This window comes from Melopsittacus undulatus, chromosome 2, assembly GCF_012275295.1.
Source record: "Melopsittacus undulatus isolate bMelUnd1 chromosome 2, bMelUnd1.mat.Z, whole genome shotgun sequence".
Taxonomy (NCBI): Eukaryota; Metazoa; Chordata; class Aves; order Psittaciformes; family Psittaculidae; genus Melopsittacus; species Melopsittacus undulatus.
The window spans coordinates 17,459,503-17,483,461 of record NC_047528.1 but is presented as its reverse complement, the minus strand read 5'-3'; the positions used below and the strand labels follow the sequence as shown (position 1 = coordinate 17,483,461).

The window sequence follows — 23,959 nt, the reverse complement described above, 5'->3', positions numbered from 1 at the left end:
CCCCCAAAAAATGGGTTATGGGAAATCTTTAATGAAAGTGATTATTTTCATTTCATCATGAAAAATACTGCTTATTATGTAAGATGTAAGATCTCAGACAACTGAGAACATCTTTGACTTCTAACAGTGGATGGTCCACAGATCTGATTTGTAAACAACTCTGGTGTAAAGAAGCTTGTTTTGTTACTGTTCACCTTGGGCTTTTCCTATTAATAACAAGTATCAGTTTTCATAGCTCTTATCTTTGACTGTTTTCACAGATAATGTTTTTACTTGAAAGCACTATTGGGAATGGTAGCAAATATACAGTTAACTGAATAGGGTATTTTGCTAGTGAGTTTGTGAAATGCTGATTTTAAAACAATATGAAGCTACATTTAGTCCTCTGTTTAACTATTCTGTGTCTAATTTAGTATGAGTCTGTTCATCCATGCAAAACATGGATGGAAAACATGGAAAGAAAGCAGGAAAATAATTTAGAATATTGTGGCAGTGGTAAAATTTAACAAGTATAATACTAACTGGTTGCTTCTGATTTTGTTGAAATACCCAAAGACTGCCAATGGCGTGGCCTCTCGTGAAGAAGAAGAAATAAGTGAGCTGCAGGAAGATGACAGAGACCAGTTCTGTGACCAGTTGGCTAGTGTAGGCATGCTGGGGAGAATTGCTGCAGAACACTGTATACCTCTTCTTACAAGGTACAAATAAAATAGTCATGAAAGCAAATCAATAAAGCCATCACATTTGAAAAGCCTGACTTTGCCGAAATAGTATAAAACCAGTGAAGTTATGTTGTTATTTATCCACAGTTTATTAGAAGACCGAGTGACAAGGCTCCATGGTCAATTGCAGAGGCATCAGCAGCAGTTACTTGCCTCACCAGCATCAGGCTCAATTGATAATAAAGTGCTTGATGACCTGTATGAGGATATTCATTGGCTTATTTTAGTCACAGGTTAGTGAACAGCTTTAAATAGTACTTATTCTGGTATTCTTATTGCAGCTGGAACACCTCAGGACAAAAAAAATCCCTGTATATCAGCCACTAATTGACTATAAATTTTATCCCTAATGATGCCTTCATCTTACGTATACTACTCACGAAGTCTTTGTTTTACTTTCATCTGTCTTGAGTAATCTGAACATTATCTTTAAAAGATTGATGAAGTCTTTACATGAGGTAATGTCCTTTGGAAGTTCCCACAACTAACTTTCTTATAGATTGGTTGTTTTGTTTCTTGTCTTAACATGTGTCAGCCTGTTTAAGAAATTCATCAGCTCATGATATCAGTTGTATTGACTGGGGGCACATGACTTTATAAGGGAAACAACATGAGACCAGGATAATGGTATTACTCAGAGGTGACGAAGAACTAAGTTCCAGAATCTCACAGTGCTGATGATCCGTATCCTGGTATTTTTTTCTTTCATGGAACTTGAATTTAGAACCTGTTTGGTTTTGATTTTTAAATGGAATTATCTTGCATCTGTTTGCAAAACATAGTAACAACTAAGGTAGAATCCATACTTTGTTAGGAAAAACGTACTTGATGAAATTGTATGGGATCTTTTTGAACATCTGTGTTAGTCGCTCTCAGATGTTGACATGAATGTGTTTAACAATTTTGAATAACTGTGGAACAGAGCTCACAGATGGTTATGAGATCAGACACTGAAAACTACAACTAAAGCTGGAATTAATATTAATTGTATGGATGCCAGAGTGTTAAAATCCCATGATTAACCCGATCTGTATTTGCTACACTAAAAAGACTTTGTTACAACACATGTGCTTGCTGTCTGAAAGTCTCCAACAGATTTGAAATGTTAATGGAACAGAAGTCCCAAATGAGATGGACTCAGTGGAGAAAGCTCTAAATCAAGGCACTTTTATCACATAATAGAAGAAAAAAGTGACAACAAAATGTGGGGTTTTTTGTTTGTTTCCCTCCCTCAGTAGTTGAATTGGCTGAAGTTCTTTGAGGTGAACAAAAGCCTTTTCTCTTTTAAATTTTTTTTTTGTCTTTTAGTTTATTTGGTTTTTTTTTTTCCGGTCTTGGTTTCTTGTCACTTTAGGGTCGTCTCTACTGAATGGTTTTAAGGATTGTAAAGTTACACATATATAAACAGCGTTAGTCAGGGTTTGTACAAACATTTGATTCTGGTGTGATGTCTGCAGTTAAGCCAATAGATTCTCTAATCAAAAAGCCATCAATTAACCTAGGGTAGAAAGTTGTGATCACTCTTTCTTTTTTAATGTAAGGCTACCTCTTGGCTAATGATACTCAGGGAGAGACTCCGCTAATACCTCCAGAAGTAATGGAATACTCCATTAAACATTCAGCTGAGGTTGACATCAACACAACACTTCAGATTCTGGGATCTCCAGGAGAAAAAGCCTCTTCCATCCCAGGGTACAACAGAACTGATTCTGTAATTAGGTAAGGATGCTTCTCATGCTGATAAGTATGTTAAATGCTTTTTCAGAGCAAAACAAAATTAGAATGTGAATGGACTTTTGTAAATTTGAAAAGTAAAAAAGCAATATGTAAACACTGACTGTTGGAAAAGAAATGTCTCTTTAGTATTAAAGACAAGTCATAAGAATGGCTTTATAACAGACATTTATTAAGGCAATGCTGTAAAAGAGATCAAGAAAAGACAGAAAATAAGTGGGTTTTTTTGAGGGGAGGGGTAAAAAAAGGCAGGGGTAAATAGAGATGATATTCAAATCAAGGTGAGCCAAGGGAGGATTGAGAAGAAAAATGAGAGTAAGGCATCAAAACAGATAAAACTGAGTCAAGATGTGTGAAGGCTGAAATTGACTGGATTGACCTAGTAGTCTTAACAGAGAACATGAGCCAAAGTTTGGAAATAAACATAAATGTTTTTCTATCTCTATTGAAACTCTATCTTTGATCTGTTTATTACAGAAAATTCTTAAATTACTTCAATTACCATAAAGTTGGTAGATCAAAATCCTTATATAATATACTCTGGAATTCATTCAGCACGTATACAGCTTAAGCAAATGCTTTCCAGAGCACCAGTAAGCTTGTCTTCTTTGAAGATGAATTACTGCCCAAGCTTGGCAGTAGCAGCAAAATTTGTACTCAGTGAGGGAGGAATTGTCGTCACATACACAGCCTATAAAAGGAATAGGGCAGGGTATTTCTGTTTTCTTTTTGTCAGAACACTGATGCTCACAAAGGATTCCTCAGTTTTAATCCTCGCACTTCAGAAAATTAGAAGATTACCCAAGATTAGCAGTTATCCACTTCACATTTCTTCTTCTGGAAGAGGCTAGAAAAAAAATTAATCTTCATTAGCAGTGATATGCCTAATGGTTAGAAGTTTGAATGCTGCTCATTGATACTACTGGAAGCTTCAGGAAGTGGCCATCAAATGGGATTTCTTAATGCAGAGCCTCAGTTGTGATGGGAATAAAATCAGATCTAAAGACACAGAGATCTGAGGCTTCTTGGCAATTGCTCTGAAACATCTTCAAGAAACAGACTACCATCAACTCCTAAATTCCTTGTGCACTATCACATTCTTACCAAATTTAATTTATAGACTACAGAAGTTACTATTTACTGTAGTTTTATGGACTGATTGTATTCTCATTGTGGTCTATTTTGGACTGTTTCTCTATAGCAGCGAAAGAGAGAGAAACAACTGGACATTTCTGTATTTGTTCTCTAGTATACATCACACTGCAAAAACTGCACAATTAGGACCCACTTGTTCACTAAGCTTGATGGTGCAAGGAAGGATCAGTTTTTCAGAGAAGCTTTTCAAGCACTCCAAGTAGTAGTCCATTAGGCTTTGTTCCCTCAATGTCAGAATGCTTTGAGGATTCTGTTGCAGTAATTTTGATGTCAAAGATAATCGCTATATTTTTTAAATGTATATTCTGACTGTTTAGATGATGTTTGGCAGTCTATCTTATCTCTCTCTCCTTGCATTTAAACAAACAATAAATTCAGGTGCTCTTTACTTTATTAGAGTTGAATTGCTTCGTGTTACCCTGTTCCTTCTGTTGTATTTTATGAAAAATGAAAGTGTTTGCCTTGATTCTCCAAAAACCACTCTCGGCATCCTCAATTGTATTTTAAATCTTCAGGTTGTTATCTGCTATTTTAAGAGTGTCAGAAGTAGAATCTAGAGCAATAAGGGCAAATCTCACGCATCTCCTGAGCCCTCAGATGGGCAAAGATATTGTATGGTTCCTCAAGCGCTGGGCAAAGACTTACCTCCTAGTAGATGAAAAGCTGTATGATCAGGTAAGGATATGACTTTTATGCATTAACTGGTGAGTATTAGCAATAATAGCATCCTGTGAATGCAGATGTTAGTGTACGTATTTTAAATGTGCAACAATAAAGCATTTTTAATGTTAAATGGGTTGTGGTTTAGTTTGGAATTTGTTTGAAACTTGAGGTTTTCTTCATTTTTTTAATTAGAAATAAAAGTTGTTAGGGGACCCTTCTTGCACATTGCAAATGTGATTTTTTTTTTCCCTGTTGTTAGGGGTTTTTTTTGGGTTTTTTTTGTAGCCATTGCCATAGCAGAAGAGCATAGCATGTTCTTGGGCTGCATAGTAGGTGAAACTCACTGACAACAGCCATTTTGTAAGCTATCCTTACTATCCATCAGATCTTACAGTATATTACTAATACAGTGGTTGCCTTTGATGGATGATTTAGTGAGTAACCTAGTCATGATTCTGAACTAGATACCTAACACCATCACAAGGTAGTAAGGTAGTATTACATTGGCTAATGTCACGTTACTTTCCTCTCCCCATTCTTATATATTCTCATTGTGTATATCATGATTTCAGTGGTGCATTCTTGTAAACAGCAACTTCTTATCATATTTGGGCAACACTAATCATGATTAGACCTTGATCCTGATTTTGCTTATCGAAATAACTGTAATCCAGCTGGCTGAAGGAGGCCACTCGTCCTGAGGAGGTCCTGTTGGCTGTAACTTTCAAGAAAGAAGCCGCCTTCTCCTCCTCCTTTTATTTCCACTATTGAAGCAACTAAGAATACTAATGCTTCAGGAGGCCCCTCCTTGAGAAAAATATGTATGCCCTAGGCTTGTAAACATTTGGAATCATATTATTCAGCTTGTACTTACAGCAGAGCCAAGAATTTGTGGAAGTACCAGCTGGGGAAGAAGTGGAAAGCATGTGAGAAGGAGATCCATAAGAAACAATGTAAAGAAACAAAATGGACTAACTAGGAAAGGCACACATTTAGTTTGTGTTGGTGTGTGAAAGTGATTGAAAGCTGTTTAAACGTTATGCTCAGTCATGTATATAAATCATGAGTTTTAAAGTTAGAAATGTGTGCTGACAGGAAACCCCTGCACAACTGTTATAAAAGCCTTGGATTTCACTCTTGAGAATTTTTTTTTTAAGAACAGGAGAACAGGCAATGTCAAGGAATCATATTTTAATGTGCCAGGGCCAGAATGTGACATCTTTCCTGAAAGTTGTATAGACTGAAGGAACAATCTGCAGAAAGTGGATGCAGAAAAATTGCAATGCAAATAAGCTTTTACAAGATGTAATCTAGATCAACAGCTAACATTATTTCTAATAATTTTTATCACTGTAGGAAATTCATCGTAAATTCATGGAAACACTTTCCGGAGATTATTTTAGGAACTTCCAATTTTTAAAACTTTTGAACTTTCATTGGCCTTCAAAGCTAGACATGTTCAAAGCAGATTTTGTAACATAGATAAAATTTTTCTTTGTTTTAAGTGTTGTGCTTAAAATTGCAAGATAAATTTGGCAAAGATTTTTCTGTTATAGGTATTCTTTGCCTTTGCCTATGTAACATTTGTGTATATTAAAAGTAGGGAAGAAGTGACAGCCTGAAAAGAATTTGCTGACAATGATTACCGTACACTTTGGGGTTCTGGCTTCTGTAAAACTCATTCATTTTAATGCTTTTCTTATAGATAAGTCTGCCATTTAGTACAGCATTTGGTGCTGATACAGAGGGTTCCCAGTGGATTGTGGGTTACCTTTTAGAAAAAGTGATCAGTAACCTGGCAGTGTGGAGTTCAGAGCAGGACCTTGCAAATGATACTGTACAACTACTAGTAACATTAGTGGAAAGGAGAGAGCGGTAAGTTGCTATACCTCTGGAAGTCAAAAAACTTCTTTTGCTTCCTTTCAATTTTTTTGGCCAAAGTAATGCAGGTATATGGCATATTAATGTCTCTGTAAGTCAAATTACTTTAGTAACATACTAGGAATAAAAAAAAAATAATAAAAGTTGTCTGACAAAGTGAGGAGTGAGACCTGTATTTGATAAAACATAACCTAGTTTTTATTATTGTTTAGAAGTGCACTCCCCTTACCTTTGTGCCTCACTCTTAAACATTGAGAAGGGAAAACTCTCCTGGTCTCTTACTGCAAGGATTTTTGTGTATGGTTTTGTTGAACAAGTTCTTCCGGGTTAAGAATTCAGGTACTGGCTAAGCCAGTATAAAATATTCTGTAACATACTAGACTAAAAATAAAAATGCAGGATTTTGTGGATTCAGACAAATTTCAAAGTTTTCTTTGGTGTAACAAACTGTGAAGCAGGAAATTCTTGAATGTTTTACTTTTGTGAATTGACATGCAGGTGTACATGCAGTCATGTATTCATAGTCTGCTGAAAGAGTGACCTGAAGTTTAAGTATTTAAATGCTTTAGGACTTTCTAAAAAAAGTTAAAACACACTGGAGCTAGTTCTGGAATAAACCTATTTTATCATGACATAATGAAACTAAGCTTTTAATCCACACAATATGTCCATTAACTTTGTGTATGTGTATAAAGCTACAGCACTTCCCTGCTTTTCTCCCATGTGAATTGAGCTGTTTTCAGAGTATGTACTTTAGAAATCTTAGGGGTGAGGCATTAGTAAGATGAAAATTGAAAGGTGATCTAGCCTTAGAATAAAGGAATTTTAAAAAACGCTAAATATTCTGACAACTGCTAAGCAACCTCATGTGCTCTGTTCATACAATTTTGTGAATCTTTAATTAAACTCCTTTTCCCTCTTTTAGGGCAAACTTAGTTATTCAGTGTGAAAACTGGTGGAACTTAGCTAAACAATTTGCAAGGCGAAGCCCTCCTCTTCACTATTTGTCCAGTTCTGTGCAGAGAACACTAATGAAAGCTTTAGTTTTAGGAGGTTTTGCTCATATGGATACAGAAACAAAGCAACAATACTGGACAGAGGTGAGATATTTTGATGCTTCTATTATCTCCATTTTAGCAAGTTACACAAACAAGTTAGTTTAGTGAATTTTACGGTGACACAAAATAAACTTCTATAGAAGCTTTTCAGGAGCATTGCATCCCAGTAAGAAGGAAATGGGCAAGAAGGCCAGGAGGCCTCCATAGATGGATAAGGAGATGCTGAGAAAACTTATGGGGAGGGTGGGTGGAAAGAAGCTTATAGAAGGTGGAAGCAAGGACAGGCAGCCTGGGAAGAACACAGGGACATTGTGCGGGAAGCTAGGGATCAGGTCAGGAAAGCTAAGGCCAAGTTAGAATTGAGTTTGTCCAGGGATGTCAGAGATAACAGGAAGGCTTCTATATGTATAGAATAAGGCTGCATGGAAACGTCATAGCAGCCTTCCAGTATCTGAAGAGGGCCTGCAAGGGTGCTGGAGAGAGGCTCTTCATCAGGAACCATAGCAACAGGACGTGGGGCAATTGGTTTAAATTTAAACAGGGGAAGTTCAGGTTAGATATAAGGAAGAAGTTCTTTACTATGAGATTTGTGAGGCACTGGAGCAGTTTCCCCATGGAAGTGGTAAATGCTCCATCCCTGGCAGTGTTCAGGGCCAGGCTGGACAGAGCCTTGAGTGACCTGGTCTAGTGTGAGGTGTCCCTGCCCATGGCAGGGGGGTTGGAACTAGATGATCTTAAGGTCCTTTCTGACCCAAACCAGCCTATGATTTGGTGATTCTAAACTTTTGATTTTGAACATCTCGTAATTAAAATTTCTAAAATTATTCTCTCTGAAGGTCAGTAGTTATATGGCACCCATGTGCTGCCAAAAAAATTGTCTTAAACATTACAACCTAAACAGAAATAGCTAATAATTACCTGGAAGGTAATGAAGCAGCCAGTATAGCAGTATTCCAGAAGGAAACTATTATAGGAGGTTATGAATTTCCATTGGATCTGTGTCTTTACTTGCTTATATTTTAATTTGGTGGTGTTATGAATTATTCACTTAATGGTAATGACAGTAAGAAGCTATTGCAGAACATAATGAAGAGCCTTGACCAGCTTTTTGTGCCCTCACTCCATTTATGACATTTTACTATTAGAAAGGTTGGTGTTAGAAAGTACTTGAAATGTGATCAGAAAGCACTACATGAGTTTGCAAAGCATTGGCCTTCTGAGAACAACTTGCTTTTATTAGCAAAGTTATGAAATTAGTGATGGAAAGTAAGAATATAATGCACTGGAAGTAATTGGGAAAAACTTCTATTTCTATAAAAGTTTCTAAATTGGATGCAAACACAGCTGATTACAAAACAGATTGCACTCTCAAGAATCATCCTATGACAAAGGTAATTGTGAACATGAATCTTAATGCTTTAATTGATAAACGGTACCATTTTTTTCCCTCAGTACTGAATTTAGAAGACAATCAAATACTGTGAGCCAGAGAAAGACATTGTCATTTGTTTAAACAGTACAAAATAATATAAAATATTTATGGAGGTGTTCCATTTGAAACCAGCCTGCAGGTGATGGTGGATAATGAGTATTACTAATCACTACCACTTCAGCTTACATTAATGTGACAGATAGTAACATAATTGAGCCTTTGGAAACTGGGATTGATAGATTCTTGTACTGCCATGCGAAAAGCAACCCATGAGCTTGCTAAATCACTTAGACCTCACATCTCACATAATAGTATGCTTATCTTAATGTGACTTTTCTAAAAACTTTCAGGTTCTTCAGCCACTTCAGCAGAGATTTTTGAATGTAATAAACCAAGAAAACTTCCAACAGATATGTCAGGAGGAAGAAGTGAAACAGGAAATCACTGCTACATTGGAAGCACTCTGTGGCATTGCTGAAGCTACCCAGATTGATAATGTAGCAATTCTCTTCAATTTCCTAATGGACTTCCTTAATAACTGCATTGGATTAATGGAAGTATACAAAAACACACCAGAGACTGTTAATCTCATAATAGAAGTTTTTGTTGAAGTTGCACATAAACAAATTTGCTATCTTGGAGAGGTAAATACAACCAGGAGAGGAAGAGTGAGAGAGAGTGTGTGTGCACGTGCACACGTGTATGCATGTGCACATGAACGTGTGTGTACACTCCTGTTCCTTAAACAAAAGAGTGTAGTGATTTTTAGATTCTATAAAGAGATGCTGTATGGGCACATGTTGAAGGCATTCCTTTGTTTTAAAATCATATATATGCAAAGATTAAAAGTAGGGCATCTAGACTGTTCTTATACCAGTAAACTTTTAACTGTGCTTCACCCCTAGTCCAGTTCTACGCATGGGTGGCAGAAGAGTGCAGACCATGTTGAGTATGTCTTTTAAGCATATCAGCCTTCCCTGAAGGCTAGTCTAGAGGAATTGCAGTGCTGTTTCATGTGGCAAATGCATACCATAGAGACACTGCCTTGGTCCTAAACTAGGCATTAAGAGATAGCATGAAGTTAATAGGTAACATGAATCACTGCAGTGTATTTGCATCTTTGCATATTGCCTAATCTTGCTTTTGCATCTAGGAAAGTTCCTACCTGTTCTGAAGTGGGTATGCACTGTGGCTCCAAACTTCAGTAGCTGAAATGAGTCCTCAAGGGATTTTGTTAGTAATCTAGTTTGTGAGTTTGGTGAGATGTGTCATTCTGTCCCCAGTCACTCTTTGTCTTTTTGTTAAGACTAAGGAATTGATAAAAGTGATGTTCTGCTGTTTCAATCACCAGCACATCAATAAATGGCTGTAAGCAGTCTTACTGTTTAAGATGGCTGTTTCTGCCATGATTTTGTGTGCACTTGTTAAAAAAGTGGTTATATAACTGAAATTAAAATCTTGAGTATCATCAAGTGTTATGCAATGGAGGTTTTCTTATTATCTAACATTGTTTTTTAGGCTAAAGCCATGAACTTGTATGAGGCCTGCCTAACTCTGCTCCAGGTATATTCCAAGAATAATCTAGGTCGACAACGGATAGATGTTACAGCAGAAGAAGACCAGTACCAAGACCTCCTTCTTATTATGGAGCTTCTCACTAATCTTCTCTCAAAAGAATTTATAGATTTCAGTGATACAGGTATGAAGGGATTGATAACTGCTGAACCATAACATGCTTTAAACATTGTGGGGCATGTATTCAATCCTGGTAAAGTGAAAGCTGAACTTTAGACTTGGTTAGATCAGGATATGGAAATTATTATTTAATGTGCCAGTAGCAAAGGAAGGACTTTTCACAGTATTCTAGCATCTGAAATTATTGCTGCACCTATAAAATAAATAGGGCATGTATAAAACAGCTTGAAATCTGAATGTTGCAAGTCTAAACATGTAGTAGCAGCAGTTTTATAACAGAAAACCCCATAGAGAAGTCAGAAGGGGACTGCAGGAGAGCAGATAGATTGTTGTCTTAGTACAAAATCCAACTTTTGTGAGATGCTGAGCTCATTAAAATTCCATCACATTTGAGAGTTTTCTGTATTCCTCATTCACAAAACATGCTTTGTGGTATGTGGGTGTAGTTAAGGATTTTTTTTTTCTAATCCTAGCCTGTTTTCCATATATTTGTCACTTAGAATTGCAATATTCGTGGATACAATCTCCTAGTTCTAGCTTAGCTCAGCTGAAACCCTTTTGAATAAGCTGAAATACATTTTCATTATTCAGATCTTGCCATGTCCTATACAGTTTGCTTGGTAACAAACAGAATCTGCCTAGGTTCTTTCAATGTTATTCAGTGCTTTTTCTTGAAAGAGGACAGTCTCATACTCGAAAACTTAGTGTGTCTGTCTAGTTTTTTTTCTCATACAGGCACAACACAAATACAGAACCAGATTTAGACTTTGTCCCTTGCATGGACAACTGAATGCCACATAAAATATTCTCTTTGAGGTCAGACACTGGATGTTAATTGCATGGAAAACACTTTAAAATACTTCCCATGAAACTAAGGAATGTGAATACTACCTAAATGTAATGCCAGGAGATCAAATGTATTGAAAGTTGCCTGCATCCTGTTGCTGACTCAGTGCAGGAATTACAAAAGTAAGGTCACTGACAGTTGATGGGAAATGTAGATCTTGCCTGTAATGGGAGAAACTCAGCAATGTGTGGACTACAGAATTTTCTGCATTTTTTTTCCTCGTGTTTATATACACACACATATGTAAATGAAAATGCAGTAGTATTTTGCACACTATCTGTTCATGTGTGCAGGCATGAAGCAGCTATCACCAGAAACAAATGCAGTGTTCTGTAATGGAAAGGATCCTCCGAGTATCTGAAGCATTCTGTTTTAGCATACCATCTGGTACATGTGATAATGAAATGCTTAATCCTAATGAATATAAATATAGAGTGATGTGGCAGCCTCCACTCACTAAGTTTCTATTTTAATACTGTACCTCATGGGTTTTTTATTTTTAAAAATGTCTATATAATAAAGAAATGGGATTCTTCCTTCAATATGTTCAATTCTCTTTTTGTATAAAACATTTTTCATCTTTTCTGCAGATGAAGTATTTAGAGGACATGAACCTGGGCAAGGTACAAACAGATCTGTATCAGCAGCAGATGTTGTCTTATATGGGGTTAATCTAGTTCTGCCTCTAATGTCCCAGGATCTGCTGAAGGTAAGTATATTTTTCACACATAGCTGCTAGAATATGAAAGCTTTATAGTTACAAATTCCCAGAAGTCCTTCCTATATGCATTCCACCTCTGTAAGTTGAGCTTTCTGGGTTTTTTAAAATGTAAATAACTGTTCCATAGTTCTAGGTACTATTTGAAAATAAATATTGTAAGCTGAGAAAAAGTGTATTTAAAGGGCCTAAGCAAAACTTTTTTCTCCTAAAAGTGAGTCCATGCAGGTCAACAGTTAGCCAAACCTAAAATGTGGCTTGTGGAATCTGTTTTCTGATAGTGTCAGAATCATAGACTCATAGAATAGTTAGGGTTGTAAGCAGAAACAGTCATATTCGTTTTGAAAACATAATAATATGGGAACAATACTAACTCTTTTAATTGTTTTTACAGTGCAGGTGGTTTCATATCATAGACAGCAGCAGCTTGTCAGTAGAACAGTAAAACGTGAAACAATGGAATGGCAGTGTTTCATTGGGTTGCACTGTTTTCATGTTCTACTTCGAATCAGAGGAACACTTCTGAATTGTATCACAGTTGTCCCCTCTTAACATGCTTTCTCATCAGGTAGCATTTGCTGAGTGTGAGAGCTGCATCCATTTTACATGAAACTGAGCCAAAGGATGTACCCAAGGAGCCCCTGTATTGTGCTCCAAATGCTCAAGAGGCTTTTAGCCCACAGGTCTTAGGCCTGCTTACACCTGAAGTAAAACTGCATGAATTTGTATAGAACAGATACCAGACCTCCAACATCAACTGTTTAGTTACAGCAGTCTTTTTTTGTTGTATGACAGTGTTTGCTAATAAAGTTGTAGCCTTTCTAATATTTCTGAAGTTGTCTACTAAAATTATCTTCTTCATATCAGTTCTGTCTCTGTACAGACGGAAATTATGTCAGAACATAGTTATGTGATTGATTCTAAAATTGCCATTTTTTTTGTAACAGTTTCCATCCCTGTGTAATCAATATTACAAATTAATCACTTTCATCTGTGAGATATTCCCTGAGAAAATTCCACAACTCCCAGAGGACCTCTTTAAGAGCCTAATGTACTCCCTGGAGTTAGGGATGTCATCGTATCCTTTATAGAGCTTGCGAGTGTTTAAAAATTTGAGTTGCTTTTATAATAACCTGTTGAAATTGGGGGATGGAGGGGTGTGTTCCTTGCATTTTTCCTTTTTCTGTCACTGTCTGTATCTACAATTATATATCAGTAATTGACTCTTAGTCTCACGGTGATTGAGAGCTTTGCTGAATGTCTGTTGAGATTCTAGTATTAGCTGAATTGTCTCACTTGTGATGCTTGAATGCAGCCTTTAAGTGGTTTAGCATGTAAGTTTTTTCTGGCAGCCATTCCTCCTCCATTACTTCATTTCAGAGTGTGTAACTTCCTAAGCCTTCAGCTGGTATCTCAAAGCCATTCCTGAATTAGTTTCTCAGCTGGTAATACAAAACATTGCTGCTGTTCTACTGGGCTGGCTCCAGAGCATTTCCTGTCAGGATGCCAATGGGCTCTCCCTCTCATAATGGGTGTACCATTTTCGCTAATCTGTGGCACGTGTCAGAAACAGATGAGCTTGACCATAAGGGACTCTTTCTGAAAATGTTATGTCAGAGGGGGTTATGTTACCTTAGTGCGTGCAGCTAATGAAAGAAGACAACAAAGTTGGAATTTTTTGCTGGTTTTCTTCCTTTTTTTTGTTTTTTTATTATTAACAGCTTTATAGTAAAACAAAATCTTGGAACATACAAGCAGTTAAAATGTTTTCTAGTGACACAACTGGAAATTTTAACCACAGTTTAATTTCACACAAATCTGACTTTGATTCTTTAACACTCATTATCAGAATGAGTTCAGAGGTTTGCCAGCTCTGCCTGGAGGCTGTAACACCATTAGCAGAACAGTGTGCAAAAGCACAAGAAACAGATACAACCCTTTTTCTAGCAACAAGGCACTTTCTTAAGGTAAGGCATCCATTTTGTGTTACTTTGGGGGATTTTTGCATATAGGTAGTGTCAAGAGGCCAAACAATGATCATATCCGACTGGGTTAATCAGGATCTCACAGTAAGAAACGTGTTACCTAGAAAACTGTCAGTTTGAGAAGAGAGCATGAAGGAGTGGAGACATTGGATGGGAGTACAAAGAATGATGAAGGGAGGAAATTACTTACTGTCAATCAACAAAGACCTGAGTGTCTCAGAATGCAATTCACATTCATCCATGCTCTGCACATGAGCTCTAGAATGAACCTGATTGACAATTTTAGCAGTTAGGTTTACTGTGAAAGCTGTGAAATAGAATGCTTCCAGAGTTATGTGAACTGGAGGCTGGGTAGAATGCTAAAACAAAAGGCAGAAAAAAGATGACAGTTGGGAACTAGAAAGAAAATGCTGTCATTTCATAGAATGAAATAGTTAGGGTTGGAAAGGACCTTAAGATCATCTAGTTCCAACCCCCCTGCCATGGGCAGGAACACCTCACACTAAACCATGTCACCCAAGGCTTCATCCAGCCTGGCCTTTAACACTGCCAGGGATGATGTAGGCAATGAATTTAAGCATTTTCTTAATGCAGTCTCATATTTAGTGTTTTCCTTTTAGGTCGTCCACTCTGTCTCACCAAATTTTGGAGTGACCTGGTTAACAACCAGGTTCCTGCTAACTGTAATTAGTTACAAAGTAATTGTGAAATGTGTGCTTGTCTTCTGATTTTGTAAAGACTTCAGTTTTCCTTAAGACATCTTTTCTTACCAAACAGACATTGATTGCTCATTAATAGCATACATCAGACAAGCTGAGAGAATGAGAAACACCTTGCATCACTTTATTGGTCTTTCTATTAACATGGCTTTCTCCCTTTTCTCTAAATTTCCACTTCAAATTATCATACTGTTCTTACTGAACTGTTCTGTGTTTGGCTTTCTGTGAGCTGTAGGAATCTCCAAAACTTGAGGAGGAAGTATGCTGGTTTATTCTGAAAGAGCAAAGGCTTTTTTCATTATTTCTCTGGCATATCTGCAGCTTTTGGAATAAAATACAAGAGATGCCATTTCTCTCTGAACAACGCATAAATCATCAGCAGGTTTCAGTGCTTTGAGATATGAATTTGTGCTGTTAAGCCAAGACTCAGCTTCTAAAAGAACTTGACTTTCCAATTACAAACAACCAACTTTGGGTCCTTGTAAATACATGTTCATTATTAAAGTGAAGATGATGTTCAGCAGCAAATGTTGGTAAAATAGAAAGTTAAGTTTACATTTCTGTAACTACTTCAGTCTTGTGATTTCAGATGGTCTTTGATATGCTGGTACTTCAGAAGCACAATACAGAAATGACAACGGCAGCAGGTGAAGCATTCTACACATTAGTGTGTTTGCATCAGGTATGACATTTAGCCACTTACAACCTGAAAAACAGTCATTTGTTAAAGGAAGGTGATTAGTTACTGTGCACCTGTGAAATCACAGAATCCTTTGGATTTTAAGGGTCTCTCGGGAGGTCTATAATCCAACCTCTTGCTCAAAGTGGGGTCAACACTAAATTTGGATCTGGTTGCTCAGAACTTTTTTCAACTGTGTTCTGAAAAGCTCTGAAGGCTTCTTTAGCTTTTTAAAAAAAGCCTGGTCTGGTTGAAGGACTTGACCTCATTTAGAGGTAGGTGAAAGCTGTGGGGCCACAGTTGCTTCTGGCACACTTGTCAATGAAAGTGGGCAACAGGTAGAGAGGTATTGATTGTCTTCTGTCACAGCCCTGGTTCTGGATTTTTGTCCTGATGAAAGAAGTTGTATATATTGTATCCTTTTTTTTAAGTTAATAAGATTGTTGTTTATTTAACAGACTGAATATTCAGAGCTAGTTGAAACATTGCTGTCAACTCAACAAGATCCAGTAATTTACCAGCGGTTAGCAGATGCCTTCAACAAGCTTACTGCAAGCAGCACTCCTCCTACACTGGACCGTAAGCAGAAGATGGCCTTCTTAAAGAGTTTAGAAGAATTTATGGCAAATGTTGGTGGACTTCTCTGTGTAAAATAAACAACAAAACTCTATGCCTAATGTAGACCCTTTCTGCAAAATGCACTGAGAAATGCTGAATGCTGACTAAATCTTATACCTGTCTCTAGGTTCTTTGCAGCCATCTCAGATTCTAGAGAGCCTGGAAGTTTGAACATAACACAGTGGAATAGGAGAGGTCAACTTTTGAATCAGCTTCTGCTATTATGTGTTAGCTGCAATCTGTCATACTTGTGTGTGGGAGAGAATGAATAGAAAATTTGAATTTAATTTGTTTTCCATATATGTGCAAACAGATATGGGCACAATGAAAAATAAATACAGTGCCTTCCCCCCACCCCCACTGATTTAAAATATGAGTGGCTGGATAAACATACAGATTTCTACCCAAAATCGTGTTAGAGTGTGATACAGATACATACAAAGCTCTAAACAGTTTAGCTGATTTTAAGCTTTATTTTTTCTCTCTTTGATTTTGTGTTCCAATGGGGAAGAAAAACCAAATGGTGTTTTAACTTCTGTTTAGTTATGTTTTTCTACATCATCCTGACATTGCATGTTTAATGCAGTGCAGGTTTTTACATTATGTTCTTCTGCCTGAAGTTCAAAAAAGAGGTGTATATTTTTGTTCCCCTAAAATGAACTTTAGGAACTGTAGCCATTTCATTGCCTTAATTTAAAAGAAAAAACACTCATATACTTTAGGTAAGAAATTTTAGGTAAGAAATTTAAGGCAAGATTTGACTCTTCAGAGGTGGTTTAGGGTGTTGGCACTAAGCTGCTGTGTACCTATTGCAGCCCTTCATGTTGATGTATCAATTTGGAGTGAGCGTCTAATGCAAGGTTCATGTGTAGTTTTACTTTCAGTATCTGTTTTGATTCATACCCAGGTTGCACACAACTGCAATGTATTTCTACACTGAACTGTTTGCTTAAGCAATAACAACTTAAAAGGTGTAAATTACTGGCAAACTTTTTAAAGTTGGGGCATTAGCTAAAGCAATTATGCTAGAACAGGTGAGTCAAACCCTTCTACTCAAGGGTCATATTTGTTTGACTTGAGTCAAGAAAGATTTGATTGGGATGTGTAGTGCTGTGGAGGATTTTGGGGTTTGCTGAATCTAGCTTCACTTATGCAGAGCCCTCCCAGCTGCTCATCTCTTTCTCAGTTTTTTATATCAGCACTTTAGCTATTAAGACAGCAGAATATAGTGCCCTGAGTATAGTGGACCAACAGGGGAGAGCAGCACACAAATAACAAAAGTAAGGCCTGCTTTGTCTCCAGTCATGAGCCAGAGGAAACTGAAGCAAACATAAATTGTTTCCTTCGTGTCTAGTAAAATTGATTTTTGTGGGAGGACATGGAGGCAGAAGTGGGTCCTTTTGTTTAGACCTTGGCTAGATTATGCTGTTGAGTATTTCCCATGTGTTTTTAAGATTTATATAAAATGTGCAGTACACACCTTTATTTGGCTATGTATAGCATCATGTTTGCAATTCTGTGCCATTCTTCAGTGTTCATCTCAGAATTAGTCACAATAGACAGATTTTTTAAAAGACATAAATTTGTAATACTGTGCTGTAAGTGATCTAAGGCTTTTTTTTTTTTTAGTCAAATCCATACCTGTCTCAAGCATGGATCCACAAGGCAAAAAATGCCATCTCCTCATTCTACTGTTCTCTTTTAATTCATGTGAAAACTGGGCTAGGGCAGATCTACACATTGAAAAGTGACCATAAAACTTGGTAGATAATGTACTTTCCCTGCTAGTATTTTATTTCTAAGATTATTTGTGTAGTGTTTTAGAATAGGGGCATGGCTCAATTTTTATTTCAAACTCTAATGCTTTTCTTTAAAAGATTTCTTGGCTGTGCACTTGCACAGAAGGTGATGATCCTGCAGATCCTTCTGGTTTTAAACTGTTCTGGTGACTGATATTTTTTTAAATCTGGCTCTGCTGTGTTTAGAAAGTGCTTCTGGAGCTTCTCTGAGTTTGTACGTTGTATAGGGCAACAGTTCTGAAACCTTGTTTTTTTCAGGTGAAGAGCATTAAAACCTGGGAACATAAGTGGCAGTAGTTGCTGCTAGTTTGTCATGATTTGCTCAATGTCAAATATATAGACCAAAGTCTTCAAAGATATCAGAGTAAATACCTTCAGATTTTTTTTAATATGACTAACTGATAAACTCAACTGTTATATTATTCTTTTGTATCTAGTTTTGTCATTATCAATTTTTTAATCCTAAAGCTGGCTCACTAGTTAAAAAATATTTATTAACTTTAAAAATTTGAAATCCTCTTGCATATTATGGTTGATGAATGGAGAGCATAAAATGAGTTAGCATCCAGGACAAAGGAGTGTGCTTGCCCATTACTTTTCTTATTAGGCCCATTATCACAGTAGGTGAGATCAGAGCCTTGGGGGCATCTTTTGACTATTGAGACTTGCTAAAGTATGAACACTGACTTTCAAAAACTAGTTTTGAAGGTTGCTTTAAAACCTTCCTTTGCCCTTCATTTTAAATTAATATTACATGGTAAAGGGAAACTGTCCTAGTAAGGGTTGGTTTTGTAATTTTCCTGCTTGATGTTATGTTAGATAATATTCTTCCTTTCTTGTTTCTTAATATTTCTTCTGTTCTCCTATATTCAATGAGGATCTTTCCATGCCATTTTGTTTCTTTTAGGGCAAATGCTAAGATGTCTCCATTTAATGACATCCATGAAATTGTTGCAGAAGGCTCTGGGAATATATTTTATTAATTAATATTTCTGTTGGAGAGGTGGCTGCTGGATTATACAAAAAAAAAAAAAGAATTACTTGTACATGCCCAGTTGTAGATCAAGATGTAAAAGCTCGTATAAGAAATACTTATAGACCATTTTTAGTGAACACTGCAATGTGGCTCCATGGAAGTGTTCTGTAATTTTTACAGCATCACTGCATTGGTTTTTCCATTCACTGTACAAAGTGAACAATGGTTCCAAAAATTCACTAGAATTTTGAAGGAGAATCTGAAAAGGGCAACTCAAACTGAATTATAAATGCTGCATGAGGCAGTTCAAACAAATTGTTACAAATTGTAACAATTGTAACATACATTTGCCTAGGGTTTTCTTGGGGTTTTTTTTTGTTTGCGGTTTTTGTTTGTTTTTTGCTAAAACACATTATTGCTCAAGTGTTTCCATTCTGACATTTTGTGACTAGAAATCAAGTAGCTTCTTTCCCATTCTGCCAGCTCCTTCCCCATTGTAATAGCTAGATCTGATGCTGGTATAACACTTTTCTGTTGTTCAACCTAGTAATGTTTGCTGTTGGCAAGCATGAATCATTGGGTTGGGTCATGAAATTCTAGACATTCTTGAAAGCACAGGTACACATGGACAGAATGAAGTTGGCTACTACACAAAACTTCCACTTTCATGTGCATTTATGCCTTAAGTATCTTCACTGAATACTGCTGGAATCTGCTAACTATTGCCCAGAGGTTTGTGTTTCACTGTTGAGTGATAAAGGGCTCACCGTTTTCCTCAGGAATGAGAAACTTGTTTTCTCAGCATGTCCAAATCCAAGTAGTTAAAAGAGAGGGGTTTGAATCAGAGTCATCTCTGTGATAGCATGTAGCACTCACTGAAGCCCCAGTGTTTACTTGGGTAAATCCCTTTATATCTAAGCCATGTAGTTCTAGAAAATAAGCTTGCTCAAAGCAGTCAGTTGTCCATTTAAAATCTACTTCTTTAAAAGGTAAATTGTAATTTGTGATCTGTAAAAAATACAACTAGCAGCATTTTTCTTGTAATTTCAGTTTTGGTTAAATACGTACGAAGGGGTGTTTTTTATGGAAGTAGCTTGATGAATATAAGCGCAGGAGTAGGAGCCAGGCTCCTCTAATTTTGTATCAGTTTTTCTACTGGATCCTCTATGGCCATTTTGGAAAGTTGCTAAGAATTGTCATTGTTAAAATAGTGATAATACCTACCTACCTCACAGGGATGTTGTGAGGATTATCTTACGCCTATAAAATGCATTGAGGATCTGAGATACTATGTAAATATTAAATGTTTTCATTTTAGTTTTGTGAGGTGTAAGATTTACTGTAACAAAACCAGATTTTCATACCAGTAGATGCTCAGTAGAGGCAACAGTGGTGCAGTATTGCCCAGGACTGGTCTACTGCAGTACAGTAATACTTGCTGTAAACTGTAGTTATTTCCATTACAGTTGATTGAAACAGTGGCTTCTTAAATAAGATTCCCCACCAGTGTGCCTCAGTTCTGGTCTACAAAGTTAGAGAACAGTTGTTAATTGTTCAGGCTTTGGTGCCTCTGCTTGTGACAAGTGCCACTTGTGGTGGTAGGTTTTTTTAGTTTGGTTTGGGTTTTTACACTTTTCTGCAAGTAACCATTCATTTTTCCCATATTAGTTCCAGTCACTCAGTATAACCAAAGCCTAATGATAACAATTAAAATGTAAAGAGCCAGCTCTGTCCCCCCGTCAGTTTGCTTTTAATATGAGTAGATAGTGTCCTCTTTGCAGTAAATGAGATTAATGCTTTCTAGCACTAATCAGGAAGCAAATCATGAAGTGTGATTTGCTTTAGAGCCTTAAGCTCTTGGCTGTCTTACGAAACTCTTTTTTCTTAAGTATGAGATTTCTTGGTGCCCTAGCAATGGAGAAATAAGGTTTCCCTGTCTTTCCCTTCTCCTCAGTGAATTAAAGTAGATCTGCTTTTCCATTTCCTCCCTTTCCTGCTTTTCCTGTCCTTTTAAGCCATTCTTATAAAAGACTTGGAAGACTTCCAACCTCAAGGGGAAGATACTACTTGTTATTTTTCAATCTACTACAGCTTGATACTTGAAATTGATGAAGTCCTTCCTAATAGCATTCCCAGGCACATGTCAGTCTCCCATTGAACCATTCTAGAGTTAATAATTGGGGAAAAAAATATTATCCTCTTTTATTTGTTCCCATTGGGCAAAACAATGAGCCTTTGTGCAGTGAACATGCAGTTTAAAGGCAATAAATGCTAGTACTGCTGTTGGTCAAGTGTGTAAATATTTTAAATGTATAATTCAGTACTATGTTGAGTTTATATATAAAAAATGCAGGGATTGAAGTGCTAGTTGATTTCAAGTATTGTTTTACCTGTACAGTTGGAGATACGAAGTTGCATAGACATATTTCACTATTTGTTGCAATAAGACTTTGGCAATGGCTATGTGATCAAGCCTTAACACAACTGAATTTTCCATTTTGAAATGAACACTTTGTGTATTTTTAAGATCCATAAGCAGGAGGAGGATAAAATTGTTTTCCACTAAAGACTTATTTTATTTTGTTTTGGCCGTGTGTGATTTGTGTGTATTCTTGTTTGATATTTTTCTAAAATCTCACCTGTGTTTTTTCCCTGGAATAGCATTGTTATACCTCCTTATGGGAGAAACAGAAGTAGGAATGTTATGAAACCTCGGGCACATGTTGTGCTTTTTGGCTACTGCAAATGTGCAGTAATTTATGGGGTAACTTTAATTTACATGGACACCCAAGGCATGAATTTATCCATCAACAGAAAAAAAAAAGTTATTAGGTGTGTGAGAGGAGTATCTCACACTGGACTACAATTACCAGAAGTGACTTTGAATGTATAATGAAATTAATCTTTTCACCGATCCTCCAAAAAAAGTTAATGGTGACTTTTCTGGTCACTGTTATTGGTAGTGTTTGTCTACCCCAAAGCAATACTGAGTTCTAAGTCTTGAATTTTTCTTTGTGTAGATTTAATTTGAAGAGTTTCTGATAATATTTGGCACAGCTTGTTCAGGCTTCAAGCTTGTAATGTGTTCCAATGTAACTGCCATCTGACAGTCCATTACTTCATGTATATCAGAAAAGTTCAGTTACAGGCATCAGTTACTAATGTGCTATAATACAGCTACAGTTGGATAAAGAACAGCTATTATCTGTTGCTCCCCTCTTACTTTCATGCACTCACATTTTTCTTAAAAAAAAAAAAGGAATGCTTCACAAATCCTGAAAGTAAAACTACGCAACAGCAATGGTGATGACAGCTTGCTCTACATCTTGGCTGTATGTATCACTAGAATTTTATTTGTTTCAGAAGTAAAATTATTGCAGTTATGTATTTATATTGGGCTGGTTTAGTTCAGTCAATATTTAAGGTAATTTTGAGGAAAGCCCTGAAGCAGCTAGTAAGATTAACAGCAGCAGCATATCCAAAAGTTTTTCATGTAGAAAATGGAAATATTGCTTTACCTTAAATTACGAGGTCTGGAATAAACTTGAATGATTTGGGTACAAAGCCTTTATTCACACTTGTTTGTGTAAGTGTACTCAAGAACCATCCATTTTGCCTATATGAAACTCACATTTGCTTCAGCCATGAGTGGTGGAGTTGGTGGTGGGTTTTTTCCTCACTGATTTGCCATGTATTGTAAGCAGAAAGGTAGGAAAATTCAACATTCCAAGTGGAATTTGTCTGGCAGGTCAACCAGAGAGGAAGCTGGAAGAGGAGGGAAGAAAAGTTTGCAACCTTATGTGGAGAAAAAAAGAAAAATCAGACTAATCTGTAAGAAGAAAAGTCCATAGTACAAGTGTTACCCATAACTTAGTAACCCATATCATCCTGACAAGGATTAGTAAGAACCTGCCATTTTAACAACACATTTTTGGGGAAAAGAGAAAGTATCACATTTCACACAATTCCAAAATAGTGCTATCTGTGTGAGTTTTGTTAGTTGAATAAGAAAATATTTTGGGAAACATTCCAGACAAATCTACGTCTCCAAAGAGAACACTGAAGTTACCCACTCTGATACAGATATAACTCATCACTAGTTTTGCTCCCACCTATATTTGAATCTTACGGAAACTCTCTTCACCTTAACATCAGATAGATGTTGATCAGATTTGATTTTTCTGACAAACTTCCCTTTGCAAGTTAGAGTAAGGCAAAGCTTTGGGTGTGATGTACTTCCTTGTTTCTTCCCCTCTCTATGTCTGGCTTGCTGTTTGTGGTGGTGAAGATGTGTATGTTTGATTTGCTTTAACTTACTGTTTTGGGTTATGCAGTTTAGGTTTGTGGCATATTCAGACTGCTTCCAATCTGTTTGGTATTTACTGAATGAAAGTCATTGCTAGACTCCAACAGAATTTTGATGTGAAATCCTCATTCATAACTTGGTTCAATAGGTTGTCAGGACATTTGCTTTAATTTTAGACCTGCACTGACACTTCCAATGGAATTTTGTCCATTCAAATGATTGTTGTAACTCAGAAAAAAAAAAAAAACAACCCCAAAGCGAAAACCCCACCACCACACTGTGGAGTCTTTAGGAAGATCACTGATGTCTTCACACAAGATCAACACTGCTCTGGGGGAAGGCTTACGTTCTTCTGCCACTGTAAGGAAAGACTGTTCTTCTGAAGTACTTTTTGCCTGCTTTTAGGCTGTTAATGCACTTTCATGATTTCTTAACAAACTACTGTTAAAAATGTACTGTAATATGGATTTTGATAAACGCACATGTATTTAAACAATTCACTCAGCCTCAGGAAAGCTGGAAAAATCAGATACCTGTTTTGTATCTTGGTTAAAATGTTTGTTACCTACATCCCGTAAGATGGCCAGATGATGTTTAGATCCTGTGAGTGTAACTATTTAAGATACCAGTATAGTCTGTAAAAGAAGGACAGTGTAATTTTACTCTGGGGACTGAGAAAATGGTGTCCTTCTCTTATTTTTCTTAGAGGTATATATAGTCTGAATTGGAGTTTCAAAAGAAAAACAAGGCAAAAACAGTAATAAACCCCTTTTACTGTTCAGGAAAAAAAAAATGTTTTCTTTCTTAACATTAGCTTATTTCTATTCTTTCTCCTTAAAAAGCGTACGTGAAATAAGTGCAGAGGTATGTATAGGAACAACTGTAAAATCTGCTGCTGTACATAATGTTTGCTACTTGACTGCGTTTTCTGTTCCACTTTAATTTTACTGGTTTTGCTAAATATATTTTATA

The 23,959-nt window shown here is 36.7% G+C and overlaps 1 protein-coding gene across 2 annotated transcripts in view; it reads left to right on the top strand.

Annotated features, from left to right (window-relative positions):
• The window catches only part of XPO4 (exportin 4), an 82,753-nt gene extending 59,489 nt beyond the window's left edge, over window positions 1-23,264 (top strand). Inside the window, exons 11-23 of one of the 2 annotated variants that reach the window (XM_005149754.4) lie at window positions 556-698; window positions 810-955; window positions 2,264-2,441; window positions 4,127-4,286; window positions 5,980-6,149; window positions 7,081-7,255; window positions 8,996-9,289; window positions 10,164-10,344; window positions 11,778-11,896; window positions 12,853-12,983; window positions 13,755-13,872; window positions 15,199-15,291; window positions 15,747-23,264. In XM_005149754.4, the coding sequence (XP_005149811.3) occupies window positions 556-698; window positions 810-955; window positions 2,264-2,441; window positions 4,127-4,286; window positions 5,980-6,149; window positions 7,081-7,255; window positions 8,996-9,289; window positions 10,164-10,344; window positions 11,778-11,896; window positions 12,853-12,983; window positions 13,755-13,872; window positions 15,199-15,291; window positions 15,747-15,944 (2,106 nt within the window). In that variant the 3' untranslated portion in view covers window positions 15,945-23,264. Of the gene's footprint in view, window positions 1-555; window positions 699-809; window positions 956-2,263; window positions 2,442-4,126; window positions 4,287-5,979; window positions 6,150-7,080; window positions 7,256-8,995; window positions 9,290-10,163; window positions 10,345-11,777; window positions 11,897-12,473; window positions 12,530-12,852; window positions 12,984-13,754; window positions 13,873-15,198; window positions 15,292-15,746 lie in introns of those variants that run through there. The other variant, XM_031049514.2, reaches the window with a different exon arrangement.
• The last annotated feature ends 695 nt before the right edge of the window (window positions 23,265-23,959 follow it).